General features: G+C 38.9%; 1 protein-coding gene across 1 annotated transcript; it reads left to right on the plus strand.

Moving 5' to 3' along the window:
* Nucleotides 1-24: 24 nt before the first annotated feature.
* mvk (mevalonate kinase) lies at nucleotides 25-16720 on the plus strand. The gene is made up of 10 exons (XM_028578155.1): nucleotides 25-410; nucleotides 780-927; nucleotides 1449-1593; nucleotides 9453-9608; nucleotides 11059-11162; nucleotides 11318-11363; nucleotides 11539-11629; nucleotides 12514-12633; nucleotides 12835-12988; nucleotides 16050-16720. Exons 1-10 carry the CDS (start codon nucleotides 333-335, stop codon nucleotides 16199-16201), a joined length of 1194 nt encoding a protein of 397 aa, XP_028433956.1. The 5' UTR covers nucleotides 25-332; the 3' UTR covers nucleotides 16202-16720.
* Nucleotides 16721-17558: the final 838 nt, after the last annotated feature.

The raw sequence follows: 17558 nt of genomic DNA on the forward strand, positions 1-17558 counted from the left end.
CAACTAGCTGTTGCGCTGATTGGATACTGGAAGCCAAACCTATATCCCTCCTCAGTGTCTCCAGGCTGTGTTTGTGACATGTTTTTAAAATGCTTCGTTGAGGATTCTCTTTCCTCTGTTGCTCTGATGCTTTGTTAAACTCTCTTTTATCGTTGAGTCTTCATGAAAAACGTAGAGCTGTGGGACAGATTTGTCAATTGCTTGTTAGTGCTTCAGAGGATTAACATTAGCTAAAGGTGGCAAAGCAAGCTAATAATAACTGTCAGTCACAAGTTGAACTTAAAGCTGCCCAGTTTTGGACAGATCTTTACACTCTGGGAACTGTTAAAGAAATGCAACTCAAGGACGTATTCGTGTCTGCTCCAGGGAAGGCGATCCTCCACGGAGAGCATGCGGTTGTGCACGGAAAGGTAACGTAGAAATACAGCTAACAGAGATAATACTGAGTGTATGAGATTTTTAAAGTGAAGATGGGTACATCAATCAGAGCAAAAAACGATACCCATACAGGATCAAATGTCTAGCCAGTCTTCAACAAAACACATGCATTTTTTTTCCTACCCTCCAGAGGCTGTAACTACTTTATATCTCTAAAAGTTGATTTTCCTACTGTACTACAAATGAATGTAATCGAATAAATATCCTGGAAGATAGAAAGGTAAAAAATTCAATAGACAACAAACTATGGTATGCCCTTGGAACATTGCTTGAAATCATGTGCACTAAATTGGCTAAAAGTCTGACCATTTAATCACAATGTGTTCTATGCTCCTTTACAGGTGGCTCTTGCTGTGAGTTTGAACATGAGAACATATTTACATTTAAAAGGCACCACTACTGGCAATGTTTGCATCAACCTCCCAAATATTGACACATTCCTCTGCTGGGACCTAGCTGAACTGAAGCAGCTTGTTGCTTATTACTGTGGTAAGGGAAGGTGAAGCACTGGGGACCATTAACACTGTCATTTTTACTGTTGGATCTGCATCATGCATCCCATAGTCCAGTACATTTAGGGACATTTTGCTGTTGATACTTTTCGCAATGTCAAAAAAAACACTTGTGTTTGTATTAATGAACATTTAATTTCAATTATATCTAACGTTAATCATCATATTAGTTACCACAGCTTTAAAGTAATGTCTTTATGTTCCAAAGCAGCAATAAGCTCCATCTTCTGCACATTGTTTTGGTCTTTGGACATACCGTTAACTGTGACAGCTTTCCTTCTGCCAGATGAATATCATCATTTCTCATTAGATATACACTATCAAAGTCGCTTTGGATAAAAGCGTCAGCTAAATGACATGTAATAATAATAATAATAATAATAATAATAATAATAATAATAATGTATCTTTTTCATACACCTAGTGCCTAGTGTGAGTTCTTGTGATATTATTCTAGTGATTTTGATGATTGCTGTTTCTTGTAATTAATGTTAACAGGTAAGAGGGAAGAGATGAAACGTCTGGATGCGGAACTTATAAGAAGACTGCGTGAATTTATTGGTGTCACCAATGGAAACTTGGACACTTGCAACATGGCCATCCTAGCCTTCCTCTACATCTACCTCTCACTGTTTGGATCAGGGTGAGATAGTTCTTCTCAGCTTTTGTTCATTTAATTATTGCAGCTAGTAAGCTCAGATGGCCAAAAAAAACACATTACACCTTACAGATTTTATTGATACTATGGAAAACTAGAGACCAGGCCCTGCAAATACATCCAGTAAATGTGCTCCAGCTACAGGCAATGGAAAGCAATATTGTCGGCGCAAACCTAGCCCTGCAGATTTGGCACTTTCGCCACCTTGTGTGTGTGTGTGTGTGTGTGTGTGTGTGTGTGTGTGTGTGTGTGTGTGTGTGTGTGTGTGTGTGTGTGTGTGTGTGTGTGGGGGGGGGGGGGGGGGGGTGGGTGGTGGAGAAGAGGGGGAAGGGGGTCCTCACCAGATTTAAGACTCACTTGCCCAATGGTTAAAGGTGTGTTTAGACGAGGGTTGTGCGGCAGCGGGAGTGTCACTTAAATGGCCCATTTGTGTGTCGTCCTGTTGTGTTCTTTAACCCCCCAATGTAGCACAAGTAGACTATATATTTTACAATTATTGTTTTCTGTCAGATCGTTTTTATGATCTCAACATTTCTGGCCGCACTTGAAGGCCATATCATTTCACGTAGAAAGAAAGAGAAAAAAGGACTGAGGGACTGTGCTTTATGCTGGAGCTTCTTGCAGGAAACAGTCAGCTGTTACACAAACCCCTGGGCAGTTAAGTGTTTGTGTTTAATTTTTTTTACCCTCACAGTTTTTTTTAAACTTTCTTGAGACAGTAGGGCTGGACATTATATCGATATTATATCGATATTGTGATATGAGACTAGTCTTAGATTTCAGATATCGTGATATGACATAAGTGTCGTCTTTTACTGGTTTTAAAGGCTGCATTACACTAAAGTGATGTACTTTTCTGAGCTTACCAGACTGTTCTAGCTGTTCTATTATTTGCCTTTACCCACTTAGACATTATGTCCACATTACTGATGATTATTTATCTAAAATCTAAGTGTGAAGATATTTTGTTAAAGCACCAATTGTCAACCCTAGAAAGATATCAATATCCATATTGAGGTATTTGGTCAAGAATATCGTGATATCTGATTTTCTCCATATCGCCCAGCCCTACGAGACAGTGATGTTTACTGTACAGGACTCCCACACCCCCTCAATGGCCCCTTTCCTACTTCTTACCCCCCTACTTCCGGCGCCCTTGCTCGGACCACACCCATCTTTGAACTCAACTATTTTTTTTTTAACCTTTTATTTATTCAGGTATGTCGCTTGAGAACAGATTCTCATTTGCAATGACGATCTGTCACATTCACACAGTTCCACATTCATACCTGGAAGCTGCCCAGTACAACCACAGTCTGATCTGCTGGCCACTGGGCAGCTCCACTGGAGCGGTTGGGGTTAAGGGCCTTGCTCAAGGGCACATCAGTGGTGGTAATGAGGGTGGGACAAGCGCTGCTCTTTCACTTTCCCCACCCAGATTTTATCCTGCCGGTCCGGGGATTGAACCCGCGACCTCCCGGTTCCAAGCTCACTTCTTTAACCTTTAAGGCCATCACTTTAGGCCTAAACTTTTGTAACTGCATCAGGTCCTGTTGCAGTAGGTGTCTCCAGGATCACATTTCGCGATGATCACACACACTCACACTCACTCACACACATACACAGGCTCAAAAATAACAGTGTTACTGTCGCAGCTGCTAAAAACTGCAGCTGTAACCTTCATTGCGGGTGACCCAACTGTTAAAACTGCAGCAGCTATTACTTTGTGTGACAATAGGTGGCACACACAAAGTGTATAACTAATCTTATAATGGCAAAACATTTCAACCTTGTGGAACATTTACAGCCTCCCAGACCTGAATTGTGTGAGCTACAAGCCAGTTCAAATTTAATTGGGCTAATTATGTGTAGCATGGTGTACTGTATTGTGTACTGTAGTATATCCTGGTTGGGCTACCTTGCTTATTACATGTTACATGTTGTACTGTGACCACTGTACATGCTTATGTTGAGATGTTTTTGTTGAAATAAAATTATACTGACCTGGCAGAATATAACAGGGTTATACAAGGTCACATGTGTTGGTCATAAGCAGAAGTCATTCCAGCTCCTTTGGAAATGCTTTATTTGCAAAAATGTGCTCACTATTGATGTAGATTTGATCATGGAGTTGAGGGTGATTTTCACTGCATCTGAGAAATTGCCTCCACCTATAAATGAAGATAGTAAAGAGGCACCGACAGACAGGCCAGATGTTAGTTTTAGTGACTCCAGCAGCTGCAAGCACGGAAGATGCTTAGGAACATTAGAGCTGCAGGTTGTCGAGAGGTTTAATCTGCGCTGACACGGTGCTGCCGTGTTTGAGAGAGGTGATGGGTTCTGACAGGATGGCCACTAATGAGAGTCTGGCACTGAGCCACACTGCAGCCTTTAACAAGTCTGGATGTGTTTTTCCCTCGAGAGATAAGCCGGACAATTAGTTTAGAGTATGCCGAAAGACAGCTTCCCTGACAGACATTGACAGCAATGACAAGCAAGTTTCTGTTGCATAGAGGAGTGTATGGATTACTTCTTTTTTTTTTTTTTTTTTTGATAATTTTTTTGGGCATTTTAGGCCTTTTATTTTCTTTTATTTTATTTTTTTTCTTTAATCATGTTATGAGTCAGATTTATCTACAGTGGGGGAAATAAGTATTTGACCCCTTGCGGATTTTGCAGGTTTGCCCACTTACAAAGAATGCAAAAATCTACAATTTTAATCATATGTACATTCTAACAGTGAAAGACAGAATCCCAAAGAAAATTCCAGAAAATCACATCATATGAATTTATTAAAATTGATAACCATCTGATGAGGAAAAACAAGTATTTGACCCCCTGGACAAACAGCAAGTATTCTGGCTCCTACAAGCCAGTTAGTCTTTCTTTAAGACACAGTCCCAATCCGAACCAATTATCTACATTAAATATACCTGCCTCACCTCGTTACCTGTATAAAAGACACCTGTGAACACCCAAACAACCAGCATCCAACATCACTACCATGGGCAAGACCAAAGAGCTTTCTACGGACATCAGGGACAAGATTGTTGATCTGCACAAGGCTGGGATGGGCTACAAGAGAATCGGAAAGCAACTTGAGAGAAAAGATAAACTGTCGGTGCAGTTATCAGGAAATGGAAGAAGCACCACACCACCGCCAACCTCCCTCGGTCTGGGCCTCCACACAAGATCTTGCCTCGTGGGGTGTCCCTGATCATGCGACAGTGAGGAATCATCCCAAAACCACAAGGGGGGAACTGATGAATCAACTGAAGGCAGCTGGGACCACAGTTACAAAAAAAGCGGTTGGTAACACACTACGCCCGTCATGGATTGAAATCCTGCAGCGCGCGCAAGGTCCCCCTGCTCAAGAAGAAACATGTACAGGCCCGCATGAAGTTCGCCATTCACCACCTGGGACGACTCAGAAGAGGCCTGGAAGAAGGTGATGTGGTCAGATGAGACCAAAATAGAACTTTTTGGCCTCAACTCAACTCGTCGTGTTTGGAGGGCAAAGAACACCGAGTACAACCCAAAGAACACCATCCCCACCGTCAAGCATGGTGGTGGCAACATCATGCTTTGGGGATGTTTTTCAGCCAAAGGGACGGGACAACTCCATCGTATTGAGGGGAGGATGGACGGGGCCATGTATCGTGGAATTCTGGACCGACATCTCCTTCCCTCAGTGAGAGAGCTGAAGATGGGTCGAGGATGGGTGTTTCAGCACGACAACGACCCTAAGCACACCACCAAAGCAACAAAAGAGTGGCTGAAGAAGAAGCACATCAAGGTTCTGGAGTGGCCTAGCCAGTCTCCAGACCTGAATCTGATTGAAAATCTTTGGAGGGAGCTTAAAATTGAGTTGCCAGGCGACAACCTCGGAACCTGAATGATTTGGAGGCTGTCTGCAGGGAGGAGTGGGCCAACATCCCTGCCGAAATGTGCACAAACTTTGTCACCAACTATAAAAACCGTTTGACATCTGTGCTGGCCAATAATGGCTTTTCTACAAAATATTAACATGTTGTTTGTCCAGGGGGTCAAATACTTGTTTTTCCTCATCAGATGGTTATCAATTTTAATAAATTCATATGATGTGATTTTCTGGATTTTTCTTTGGGATTCTGTCTTTCACTGTTAGAATGTACATATGATTAAAATTGTAGATTTTTGCATTCTTTGTAAGTGGGCAAACCTGCAAAATCAGCAAGGGGTCAAATACTTATTTCCCCCACTGTATGTTCAGAAGTTGAAGCAATTCTAGTGTGTGGAGATTTCAATAGAAGGATAGGTGCTTTTGATGACTATCTAAAAGAAGTGGATGCGATGCCACCTAGAACTTTCTTGGATGGTTCTGTAAATAAACATGGAGAATCAATGATTGAATTCTTAAAGGAATCTAAGTTATGTATTGTTAATGGGAGGATATGTCCTCTAAGTGATAACTTCACATCGGTATCTATCAAGGGTAAAGCAGTGGTTGATTATATACTTGTACCATATGACTGCTTACAAATATGTGACTCTTTTGAAGTTTTAGTTTCAAATCGATTAATTAAAATGGCAAATTGTATGGATTTGATTGGAGAAAGAAGCAGAGTCCCAGATCATTCTTTACTGAGGTTAAAATTTCTTATAAAGACGGAGGCTCATTGTTATGTAGCTTACCGGGAGAGTTTACAAAATGCATCCAAAAAAAGGAAAGTTAGCAGGACTTTACCAGTTAACTTCTTATCTTCGAGTTTACAACAGTCAACCCTGTCGAAAATGAAGAATGACATACAATTATGTTTTAGAGAACAAGAAAAATTAGATAATTGGTATGTCAGCCTTTGTAAATTGATTAAAGAAGATATAGAGTGTGATTTTAAAGATGGAGACAAATATAAGGTTACAAAAAAGCCATTCAATACGAAACCTTATTGGAACAAAGAGTTGAATGAATTGTGGCAATCTATGTGTAAAATAGAAAAAATGTTTCTGAAGTGTTTAAATAATAATATAGAAAGGAAGAAACTATTAGAAACATTTAAGAAAAGTCAGAATAGGTTTGATAAAGATACAGATTTTATAAAAGACGTTATCAAAGAGGATTGGTATTAAACCTGAAGAGAATCCAAACGTCTGACCCTAAGAGATTTTGGTCAGAAATTAATAAACTAGGGCCAAGGCGTAGTTGTAAAATACCCATGGAAATGCTGGGGAATGACGGTAGTTTAGTGACTGGGCTGTCTGATGTAATTAATAGGTGGGAAAAAGATTTTAAAGATCTTTTCTCTTGTGAGATGTTTGATTTTGATGGAGGGTATTACGAGGATTTATGTCAGAGGAAAAAGGTAATAGAGAGCTACATTTTAAAAGGGGAATATTTGATAAATAAGGATCTTAATAACAGTCTTACAAAAGGAGAAGTTCAAATGGCTATTAATAAGGCTAAATTGGGAAAAGCGACAGGGGTCGAAAATATCCCAAATGAAATACTGAAATCACCCAAACTATTTGATATTTTGTGTGATTTATTTAAAGGATGTTTTGAATGTGGCAAAATACCATCTATGTGGCTTAAATCAATTATTAATCCGATACCAAAATCCCAAAATGAAAATCCAAGGGTGCCCTTAAATTATAGAGGGATTAGTCTAATGAGCACAGTTTATAAACAGTATTCTACAATACTTAATGAGAGGCTCATGTTGTATTTAGAGAAAGAGCTTCTTGCGGAAGAACAAAATGGATTCCGTAAATCAAGATCATGCTTAGATCACATTTTTGTATTGTCTACAATTATAACTAATAGAATAAGTGAAAATAAGCCAACATATTCGTGCTTTATCGATTTTCACAAAGCTTTTGATATGATCAATAGGGATCTGTATGGGGTAAATGGAAATTTTTATATGGCACTGTTTATCACAAGCCCATAGCATGTGTAAGATTGAATGAACTCCATACCAACTGGTTTCCAACATCATCAGGGGTAATCAGGCCACATTATTTGCAATTTATATAAATGATTTGGCAAAGGAAATTAAAGCATTGAATTGTGGGATAAGATGTGGAAATGAAATAAGTATTCTTTTGTACGCGGATGATATAGTACTACTGTCTCCATCTGAAGATAATCTGCAGCGCATGCTCTCTTATATTGATGATTGGTGTAATAAATGGAGATTGTTCATTAATAGAAAGAAAACGGAAATAATTCACTTTAGAAAACCTTTAACTACTCGCAGCACTTATGAGTTTAAAATTGGGTCACACAAGCTGAACTTTGTAGACTCCTATAAATATCTAGGTTTTTATATTGATGAACATATGAATTTTAGAAATGGTGTTAAGGTTCTTGCTGATTCAGCACTTAGAGCTTTAGGAGGAATTATTGGTAAAAGTAGGAATCTGAAAGACATAAGTTTTCAAACGTATTCTAAATTGTTTCAAGCCTGTGTGTGCCCTATACTTGATTATATTGTGGGTGTTAGAGGACTTAGGAATATATCTAATTGTGAATTAGTGCAAAATAGTGCTAGAAGATATTTTTAGGGTGTGCATAAGTATACCCCTACATTGGCGATAGTGGGAGACATGGGATGGGAATCATGTGAGGCTCGCTGGAAGATATGTATGGCCAGGTTATGGAATCGTCTATTAGATATGGACGCAAATAGGTTGACAAGGAAATATTTCTCTGGGATAAACACATTCTTGGTCTTTGGTCTAACGACATATGCAAATTGTTTTGTAATTATGGTTTTGGGGATTTGTTTCTTAATAATGAAGAGCTGAATATCGTTTTTTTTTTTAAAGAATCTGTGTTTGCTAAAGACAAAAAGCAGTGGGCTGATGATATATGGGCTAAGCCAAAATTGCGTATTTTTGTAATGATAAAACCAGAATATGGCACTGAGAATTATGTTGTATATAATTTGTCAAAAAGGCAACGATCCTTATGTGCTCAAGTGAGATCTGGTGTTTTGCCTTTGACTATTGAAACAGGACGATATGTTAATGTAGAAGAGGAAAAACGTATCTGTCCTATGTGTTGTTTGAATGATGTAGAAAATGAGTTCCATTTTGTTTTCTATGGTCCTTTTTATCGTGAGCTGCGTGATTTTTGGTTTTGTAGGATAAAAGCAGAGATTGATTTGGTAAATATGGACGATGCTCAAAGATTGAGATGGCTGTTCACATATGAAACATATAAATTGGCTAATTATTTAGATAAAGCCTGGGAGAAGAGGAAAAAAGCTCTTTATCAAGTGTAGATGAGAACTAGTTGTTTGTGTGTAGTATGTGTGTACGTGTATATACATGTATGTATGCGTATGTCTATATATTTGTATTCATGTATTTGTTCGAAGGATTTGTATATGCAACGGGAAGATGTTTGTTGAATAAGTGAATTTGTGGTGTCTTGTAATCCCATGTGGGATGGGCCAAGATGTTTGGCATGACACAGAAATAAAATATAACTAACTAACTAACTAACTAACTAACTAACTAACTAACTATAGGACAGCTGAAGACATGAAAGGGGAGAGAGAGGGGGGAATGACATGCAGCAAAGGGCCGCAGGTCGGAGTCTAGCCCCGCAGCCGCTGCGTCGAGGAGTAAACCTCTATATATGGGCGCGCGCTCTACCAGGTGAGCTACCCAGACGCCCAGTGTATGGATTACTTGACATTAAACAGTTATGAATAGAATGTAACTGTACCAGCAATGTGGTTAAGTACAGTACAAGTAAAGAAGGGGATATGATCCACTAATTACTAAATAAGTTAGTCGTAGATCCAGTATAATTTATACAAACAAAGGCTCAGTTTTCATGTTTATTTCCTCAGTGAGCTGCCCAGCTTGACGGTGACTGTGTGGTCGGAGCTGCCGACTGGAACAGGACTGGGGTCAAGTGCTGCCTACTCCGTGTGTTTAGCTGCCGCTCTGCTCTGTGCAAGTGGAACTATCCCCACTCCTCTCAAAGAGGGGGATAACACTGCCAGGTGAGGAAATTATATTATATCTCTCTTTTCTGATCTGTGTATGTAGGTTGTGTGTAGGGCTGGGCCATATGGACCAAAAGTCATATCCCGATATATTTTGGCTGAATATCAATATACGATATATATCCCGATATTTTTTTCCGCAAAGTGAGAGCAGTTCAGTCAAAGTCAAAGCCAAATATGACATGTCACAAGTAGTTTCATAGAAACCGGCTATTTCAGTGAACAGTTGCAAAATCAAATGAATAAATAATAAACAGGTTTCTTCACCTTGTTCATGATTAAATGCTCAGCTGTTCAAATAACAATATAATCTAAACATAAATACTGTATAACAACAGGAGTACCTTTTTTTTAAATCAAAGCTCCATAAGGTGCACATTTAAATAAAAAAAAATCTTAAATAAAAAACCTATAAAATAAAAGAGGCCAATCCAAAAGGAGTCAGCAGCTTGCTTCGAGCAAGGATCAAATTTGAACTATATTGATATATGCGTTATGGTCTAATTCCATATCTCATTTAAAAATATATCGATACATTTTTTATATTGATATATCACCCAGCCCTACGTTGACTTTAAGACATCAGCAAATATTGTATATATGTCATTGGTAGGGCGATCATTCACGATATTCTTGACCAAATACCTCAATATCGATATTGCGGCGATATTCTAGGGTTGACAGTTGGTGCTTTAACAAAATATCTTTACACTTAGATTTTTGATAAATAATCATCAGTAATGTGAATATAATGACTAAGTGTCTGATAAGTTCAGAAAATGACATAACGTTACTGTAATGCAGCCTTTAAAACCAGGAAAAGACACTTATGTCATATCCCGATATTACGATATCCAAAATCTAAGACGATATCTAGTCTCATCTCACGATATCGATATAATATCGATATATCGCCCAGCCCTAGTTGTGTGCAGTACGCTACAACATGAATGCCCGTGCAGTATAATGCAATACAAAAAGCCTGCAGTACAATAAATAAAAAAATTTATTAAGGGCTGGACGATGTGTATGATCAAAACAATACAAATGTCTATCGTGTATATATTTCTATATTGTTTTTATTGCAATGTAAAAAAAGAACGGCCAAACTGCCTTGCGGCAATATTTACGTTATTTGGATGACGCTTAATGTTCTGATCCTTGCACGTTATGTTCATTTTTCACTAAAGTTCTTAATAAAATGAGAAAATACTCAGTACCTTTCATTTGGCAAGTATTTCATTCACATAGGAGTCTACAAAAACCGGCTTTACCGCCTGGTTATTTCATATGGACTATTTATTTATTGAATTACTAGAAAACCTGCTCTATCGTGATGGATATCGTCAAGCAGTGAAATTACCTATATCGGGATAGAAGATTTTGGCCATGTCGTCCAGCCCTATTTTTGAGAATTTCTCCTTTTTTAATTTGCAAATAATTACAGGTGGTGTCAGGAGGACTTGGAGCTGATCAACAGCTGGGCTTTCCAAGGAGAGATGATCATCCATGGTAATCCTTCAGGAGTAGACAACGCTGTAGGAACGTGGGGTGAGGCCTGATATTATCTGGCATACGGTGCAGTACATATGGTGTTATACCTCCCATTTGTCTCCACGGACACAGAGCACTCTTTAATGGAACCACCACTGTTCTTTATCATTTGATGATTATCCATTTAATGATTTTGATTTCCCTATATGTAGGTGGCATGCTGAGATTCTTGGCCGGGAAGATAATACCACTGAGCAGGTAATGACGCTGATTGACGATTTTCAATTTGATTTGATTTAAAGAGAGTACACAATTGATTCATGAAAATACTAGAATGTTTTTCTTTAAAGAGAACAAATATTGTCTGGGTAAAATTTGTGTACCCGAATAATACATCTGTATGAACTCTCTGATCTGTGTATTTTACTTCCAGGGTGCCGTTATTAAGAATCCTCCTAACTAACACTAGAGTACCACGTAGCACCAAGGTACTTGTTGCCGGGGTGAAGGACAAGATTAACAAGGTACTAAATGGTTTCTTCCTCCCCCGTGTGTTACTTGCCGACACTGTAATTAATATAATAGGCGGTACTTTTGCATGGCAGATACTCCAGAGCCTGCCGTTGAGTGCCTTCATAAAATATTGAAATTAACCTCATAGCCAGCACCCATGTGTGCTGTTGCCTTGGTGACACCAGCAGGTGTGCAGATTTCTGCTTCAGACGTAGATCGGTCTGGATGGTGTTGTGGCGGTGTAATGATTAGGCTGGGGCACAACCAAAATTAAACCTGCCATTTTTAAAATATATATTTTTAAACATGCATAAGACACTTCACATAATGTGTAGTGGTGAGTTTGTGTAGAGCAGTGTTAATTTTGGCAGCTATTTTAGATTTTCCTTAGTCTTTAGATGAAAATGCTTATTAGTTTTTCCACTTTAAATGCTTATTAGTTCTCACTTTTTTTGTTTTTATCCTTTATAGTTTCAGTCGGTGAAAAGTCATAACATTTTAGTCAACCTTTAGTAAAAATGTTTCTTGTGTCAAATGTCCTATATTGAATATTCAAGTTAACCTAGCCTCACCGAACACTGGACTGTCCTGCTATTATTACAGACATGTGAAATAGCCACAGACAGTTGGCTTGTTCATGGTCTCACTATGGTTCAGAATGAAACAGTGATGTATTAAACTGCCAATCAGATTCATTTACTTATTGTAGCCACTTTAATCAACCACCCGAGCCCGACCGAGGACTATAGCTTAGTCCAGCGCTGGCACCGCACTGTGGAGATCGGTTGACGGACATATTTTGTCATAATTATTGTTAACGAAAATAACACTGGTGTAGAGATGCTGTGCACAAGTGATGTTGGGATGTTGATTTGCAGTGTTTGTTTTGCTGTAGTATCCCTCTATCATGACCCCGGTGCTTGACTCAGTTGATGCCATTTCCTGCACTTGTGAGAAAGTCCTCTCAGAGATGACCTGTGAGCCCATCACTGGAGAGCACTACAATATTTTAGAGGTACAAAATATTATAGATTGTGTAAAGCATCTTGCATCATAAACAAGTCATTGAGACATTACATTGGTAAGATATAATTGTAACACACAATACCATATTCCTTTTTTAATGTAAAATGTCTTAAACCAGAGCACCCATATATCCACATGATTAACTGTATGCAATAGCCACAGGTATTAACAACACCTGGTTCATTTATAGGAGCTCATTGACATTAACCAGCACCATCTAAATGTGATGGGTGTGGGACACCCTTCCCTGGACATCTTGTGCAGGGTCACATTGACCAAAGGGCTCCACAGCAAGCTAACCGGTGCTGGGGGAGGAGGCTGTGGCATCACTCTTCTGAGACCAGGTATTGTAGGCCATTTGCTCTACACAACAGTGTGTATTTAAAAATGTTGTATGAAGGGTAACATTTTTTTTTTCTTAAGTAGAAAAAGGCAAATAAAGCCTGTAGGGCTTTACAATAATTAAAATATCTTGGCTGATGTGCTTCGACCTTTCTTGGAACATGAACGGCGCTGTGTATATATATATATATATATATATATATATATATATATATATATATATATATATATATATATATATATATATATATATATATATATATATATATATATATATATATATATATGTGTGTGTATATATATATATATATATATATATATATGTGTATATATGACTATTTTTAAGGGAGATGATAAACTTTTAAACTATCAAACTATTGTAAACCAACTGACCGTAATACTCTCTACATGCAACTAGTAATCATCTATAACACACAAAGAATAATATACCTACAGGCTGGTTTTTGAGACTGCTTATCTTCTGCTGACTTAATGTCAAAATAAAATATGTGTGAACAGATTGGAAATAGAGGGTACCCTCCAAAGGTAATTGAAGCTGCCTTTCAAAGAGCTCTTAAAGTCTGTGTTTCTGAGCATTAAACAGCAAATAGAGCAGGAAATCTGGACTATGCAATAACCTGGCATTACATGGAGACCAAACATGGCTCACCATCCTCTCTGCATTCTCCTTGAAAAAGTGAGTCCCATTAGAGGAAGTGATATACCAAATAACAGGCATATAGTTTTTCTTAAAATATTTGATGCATTATACATCTGTTGTATTCTTGTATTTCTTTTCTCTACACTAGATTGGATTTTGTTAGAGTCATTAAGCCTCGGGCACCCGGTACAGTAGCTCACCCGGTAGAGCGCGTACCATTTAGGCTGAGTCCTAACCACAGTGGCTCAGGTTTGAGATCTGGCCCAGGGCCCTGTCTGTCTCTCGCTATCGAATAAAAAGAAGAAATGTCAAACAACCTTCCTAAGAAAAATAGATAGTTACTAAGACTGGGTCCCTCCCTGTCCCTTCACTTGCCTCTTCTGGCTATCTGAGGGTTAGCGCCCCTTTTTGGTGCAGTCTGCTGAACACCTGTGTTGAATAAGATCATTGCATTTATTGTCTTATACAACGTGTCAATGAGTGATTTGCTGTTATCACTATTCTCACATGTGGAGGAAGCCAGACCTTCCTCCACAGCGCCGCGGAGGAGGGTCTGGCTAGTCCACACAGCATTCCGGGATGGAAGAGAAATGTCTGGGGGCGCCCGGATGGCTCAGTTGGTAGAGCGGGCGTCCATATATAAAGGTTTACTCCTCGACGGAGCCCGGGTTCGACTCCGACCTGCGGCCCATTGCTGAATGTTATTCCCCCTTTCTCTCCCTTTTCATGTCTTCAGCTGTCCTGTCAAAATTAAATGCTGAAAATGCCCCCTAAAAAAAGAAGCCATTAAGCACTTAACCATAGTCCTCATAGATCGACTGGAGTTTAAAATCCCAACACAAAGAAAGCGGAAGGTAACGGACATCTGGCCAAAAAAAAAGCACATACGGTGAAATTTTCGGCGGCAACGGAGCAATCCCGGAAGTGGAAGGTCGTGGATATAGACTATCACTAATCATGCTCTGAGGAAGGTCTACAGCCGAAAAAATGGGCAATGATTTAATCAAATGTAAAGCCCTACTATGTTGTAATTACCTCTCCAGTTTAAATTATGCATTTGATTGAAATGAATCACTTATTTTGTTAGGCTGTACTGCATCCTCTAATGGATTTGTCTTGAATTTGATAAGCCAATCTGTCAGACTCCTGCTGACAACAAATGTTCTGTGATCCTCAAACACTCCTTCACTCTTCCTCTCTGAAACAATGATTTGAGTGGCACAAAATGACGAGAAGGCTGCACAAGGAGGATCCTTTAGTGTGTGGGTACTACTGTGAAATTGGTTATAAGGAAACCTTGTTTCAACCTCTCTTTGAAAAAAACAAAACAATCGAAGAACCTGCGAGTTCAGTCTTTGTTTATGCCTGCAGCCTGTAGCATACTGAATTCTCGTAAGTTTAAAATCCTCTGAATAGATTTCCAAATGCTCTATTTGTTTTCCTAGCAAGCATTTCCATCAGTGTGAATTGCAGTTATTTCCAAAAGGATCATCTGGTGTCTGTCGTCTCTAATGTTCTCAGAGAATCTTTGTGTTAAAGCTCTTTCAGTTAAGGAAGCAAGCACTAAGTTGAGTTATTTTATCATTGTTTTTAAAGCTGCTCTTGGATTTGAAGCTTTAAATTTAGCTGGATGCGTGGTGAGCGTTAGTATTTCAATCAGGAGAGACTTTGTTGCAGATATGCAAAGATTTATAGTACATAAGCATAATATGAAATGTACAGAGTCTTTGGGGATTAGACTGCATTGTTAAAAATATTTTAAAGGGGTAGAGAAGCCAGACGTATTCCGCCCCCCCCCGATGGAGCCTAGACACTGGTGATGGTGGAGAAGGAACCCGGAGACCGAACGAAAGGAGCTGTCTGCCGGAAAGGGACTCAGGTTGCCGTGGTTGACGATGACCAGAGGTGGAAGGGGAGGAGGAGGGAGAGAAGACATTTAAAGCAGGATGTCATGCTATGATTGGATCATGAATTTCGTGGCCAATTTTGGTTGGTTTACTGAAAAGTGAACGCCTCTTAACATCTGAATAGTTTTAGGAAGAGATGGTGGTAATAGCGGCTGCAGCTAAAGTGGGCTTTGGACCATTTCCTTTGCAACAAACAGCAGGGAAGTGCCAGATGTTTGCATTGATTGCAGAATCCTTATTGTTCTACATCTATTAGGTCATTGATCGGGTGACAAGGTTTTTGTGTGTCCTTTAGCTGTGAATGACAGACCTTGCAGGTTCATCTCTGAAAGTACCGCTGTAGCCCGTTTAGTCGTGTACACTAAACATGAAACAGCAGCTCTCTCGTTAGCTTGCAATCCATTTATCTTTTGATGTATAACGATAGCCCACCCTGACATAACTTTTTTTTAAATTGTTTTTACATAACTTTATTATGGCTTGTTTGTTTTGTAGAAACGGACTCCTCCGTTGTCCAGGCTACTGTGCAGGACTTGAAGGACTGTGGCTTTGACTGCTGGGAAACAAGTATTGGTGGGCCGGGTGTCCAGCAGCACTCTCCTCTCTCTGTTAAAGAGGAAGTTCTGGAGATTTTAAACCGTTACTGAGACTGTGGCTGAACAAGAGGACAGTTCTTTTGTTTACCTCAAGACCTGAAGGTATGTTCAACCAATGAAGTGAGCCGTGTGGAACAAGGGAAATTTCACACTGAGGGATGCTGGACAGAGCTTCCTGTGTTTTCCTGACTGAAAAACAATCCAATCCTGTTGAAACTAACAACAATGCAACTGTGTCTCTAACAAATTACTGATATTTATTTAGAACTGTGGGAAAATGACTTAAGGGTACAATTATATGTACTGAGCACTTTGTCCACTAGATGGCATCAGAGTTGCACAAATGCTTTTTATGAAACAGGATTTATGGTAAGAGGCTTTGATAAATTAATTAATGTGTAAGTGAAGCACTGGCAGAATTAATTTATATTTTCATCCAAATGTTTAACGCAGAGGGGCCAACATATCTTAATGGATTAGATAACCGTCAGTCATTAATGCTCACTCTTGGCATTGTAACGTGTTGGTGGATAACCGCTTGAATAAAAGTGGTCATTTTACAGAAAATGATGGCAGAGTAAAAGTTTGATAAATTAAATTGTTTTTTGGTTCTTTAACAAAACCCAATGACTTTTTTTTTCTTCTTTTTTTCTTGAGTTTTCATAGTTTACAAAGAGGTTTATCAAAGTGACTGTGCTTTGATATTTCTCTGCATCATAAACCGTGTTGGTGAAACCAGAAAATAATAATGTCATAAATATATTCTGAGAACTATTTTGCACATAATGTAAAGCTTTCACACTCATACATTATTATAAAGACAGATGTTTGCAACTGCTTTGAATCAACATCCACCCTACAGTTTTTACTATGCTCTACTTCTAACGTAAAAGTGTTTAAATGCAAAATAATGCCAAAACCAAATCATTTTCAGTGATTTATGAATTTAAAATCTCTCAAAATAAATAATATGAAATATCTGTTAGGGTTTGGTGAATATGTTATTTCTAAATAATGCATGCTACGCACTTTTTGTTTCTGTAGTTAAAGACCAACTAGCTGTTTTGTTTTGCTAATAGAGGATAGGGAGAGGGGGACAGCAGAGAGTGTGTGGCCTCTCTGGAGCTTCTGGATTAGCGTCGCTATAATGTGAATCAACAACAACCAGCGTCCTTCTGTGAGTCACATTTGTGCTGACACAGACACACACACACACACACATCCCAAATACTAAATTCTCCTCCACCTAATTGCTCATCCTCTTAAGCATTACGAAATATTCAGCAAATGCCGCAGATATAGAAGACTGATCTGGTTAGAATATCCCTGATTTGGGGAAAAGGTCATAGTGGGATTCAGTTGAGTTGGAATATCCATTTCATTTCCTATTTGTTAAATGTCATGAAGA

This window comes from Perca flavescens, chromosome 5 (genome assembly GCF_004354835.1).
Source record: "Perca flavescens isolate YP-PL-M2 chromosome 5, PFLA_1.0, whole genome shotgun sequence".
NCBI lineage: Eukaryota > Metazoa > Chordata > Actinopteri > Perciformes > Percidae > Perca > Perca flavescens.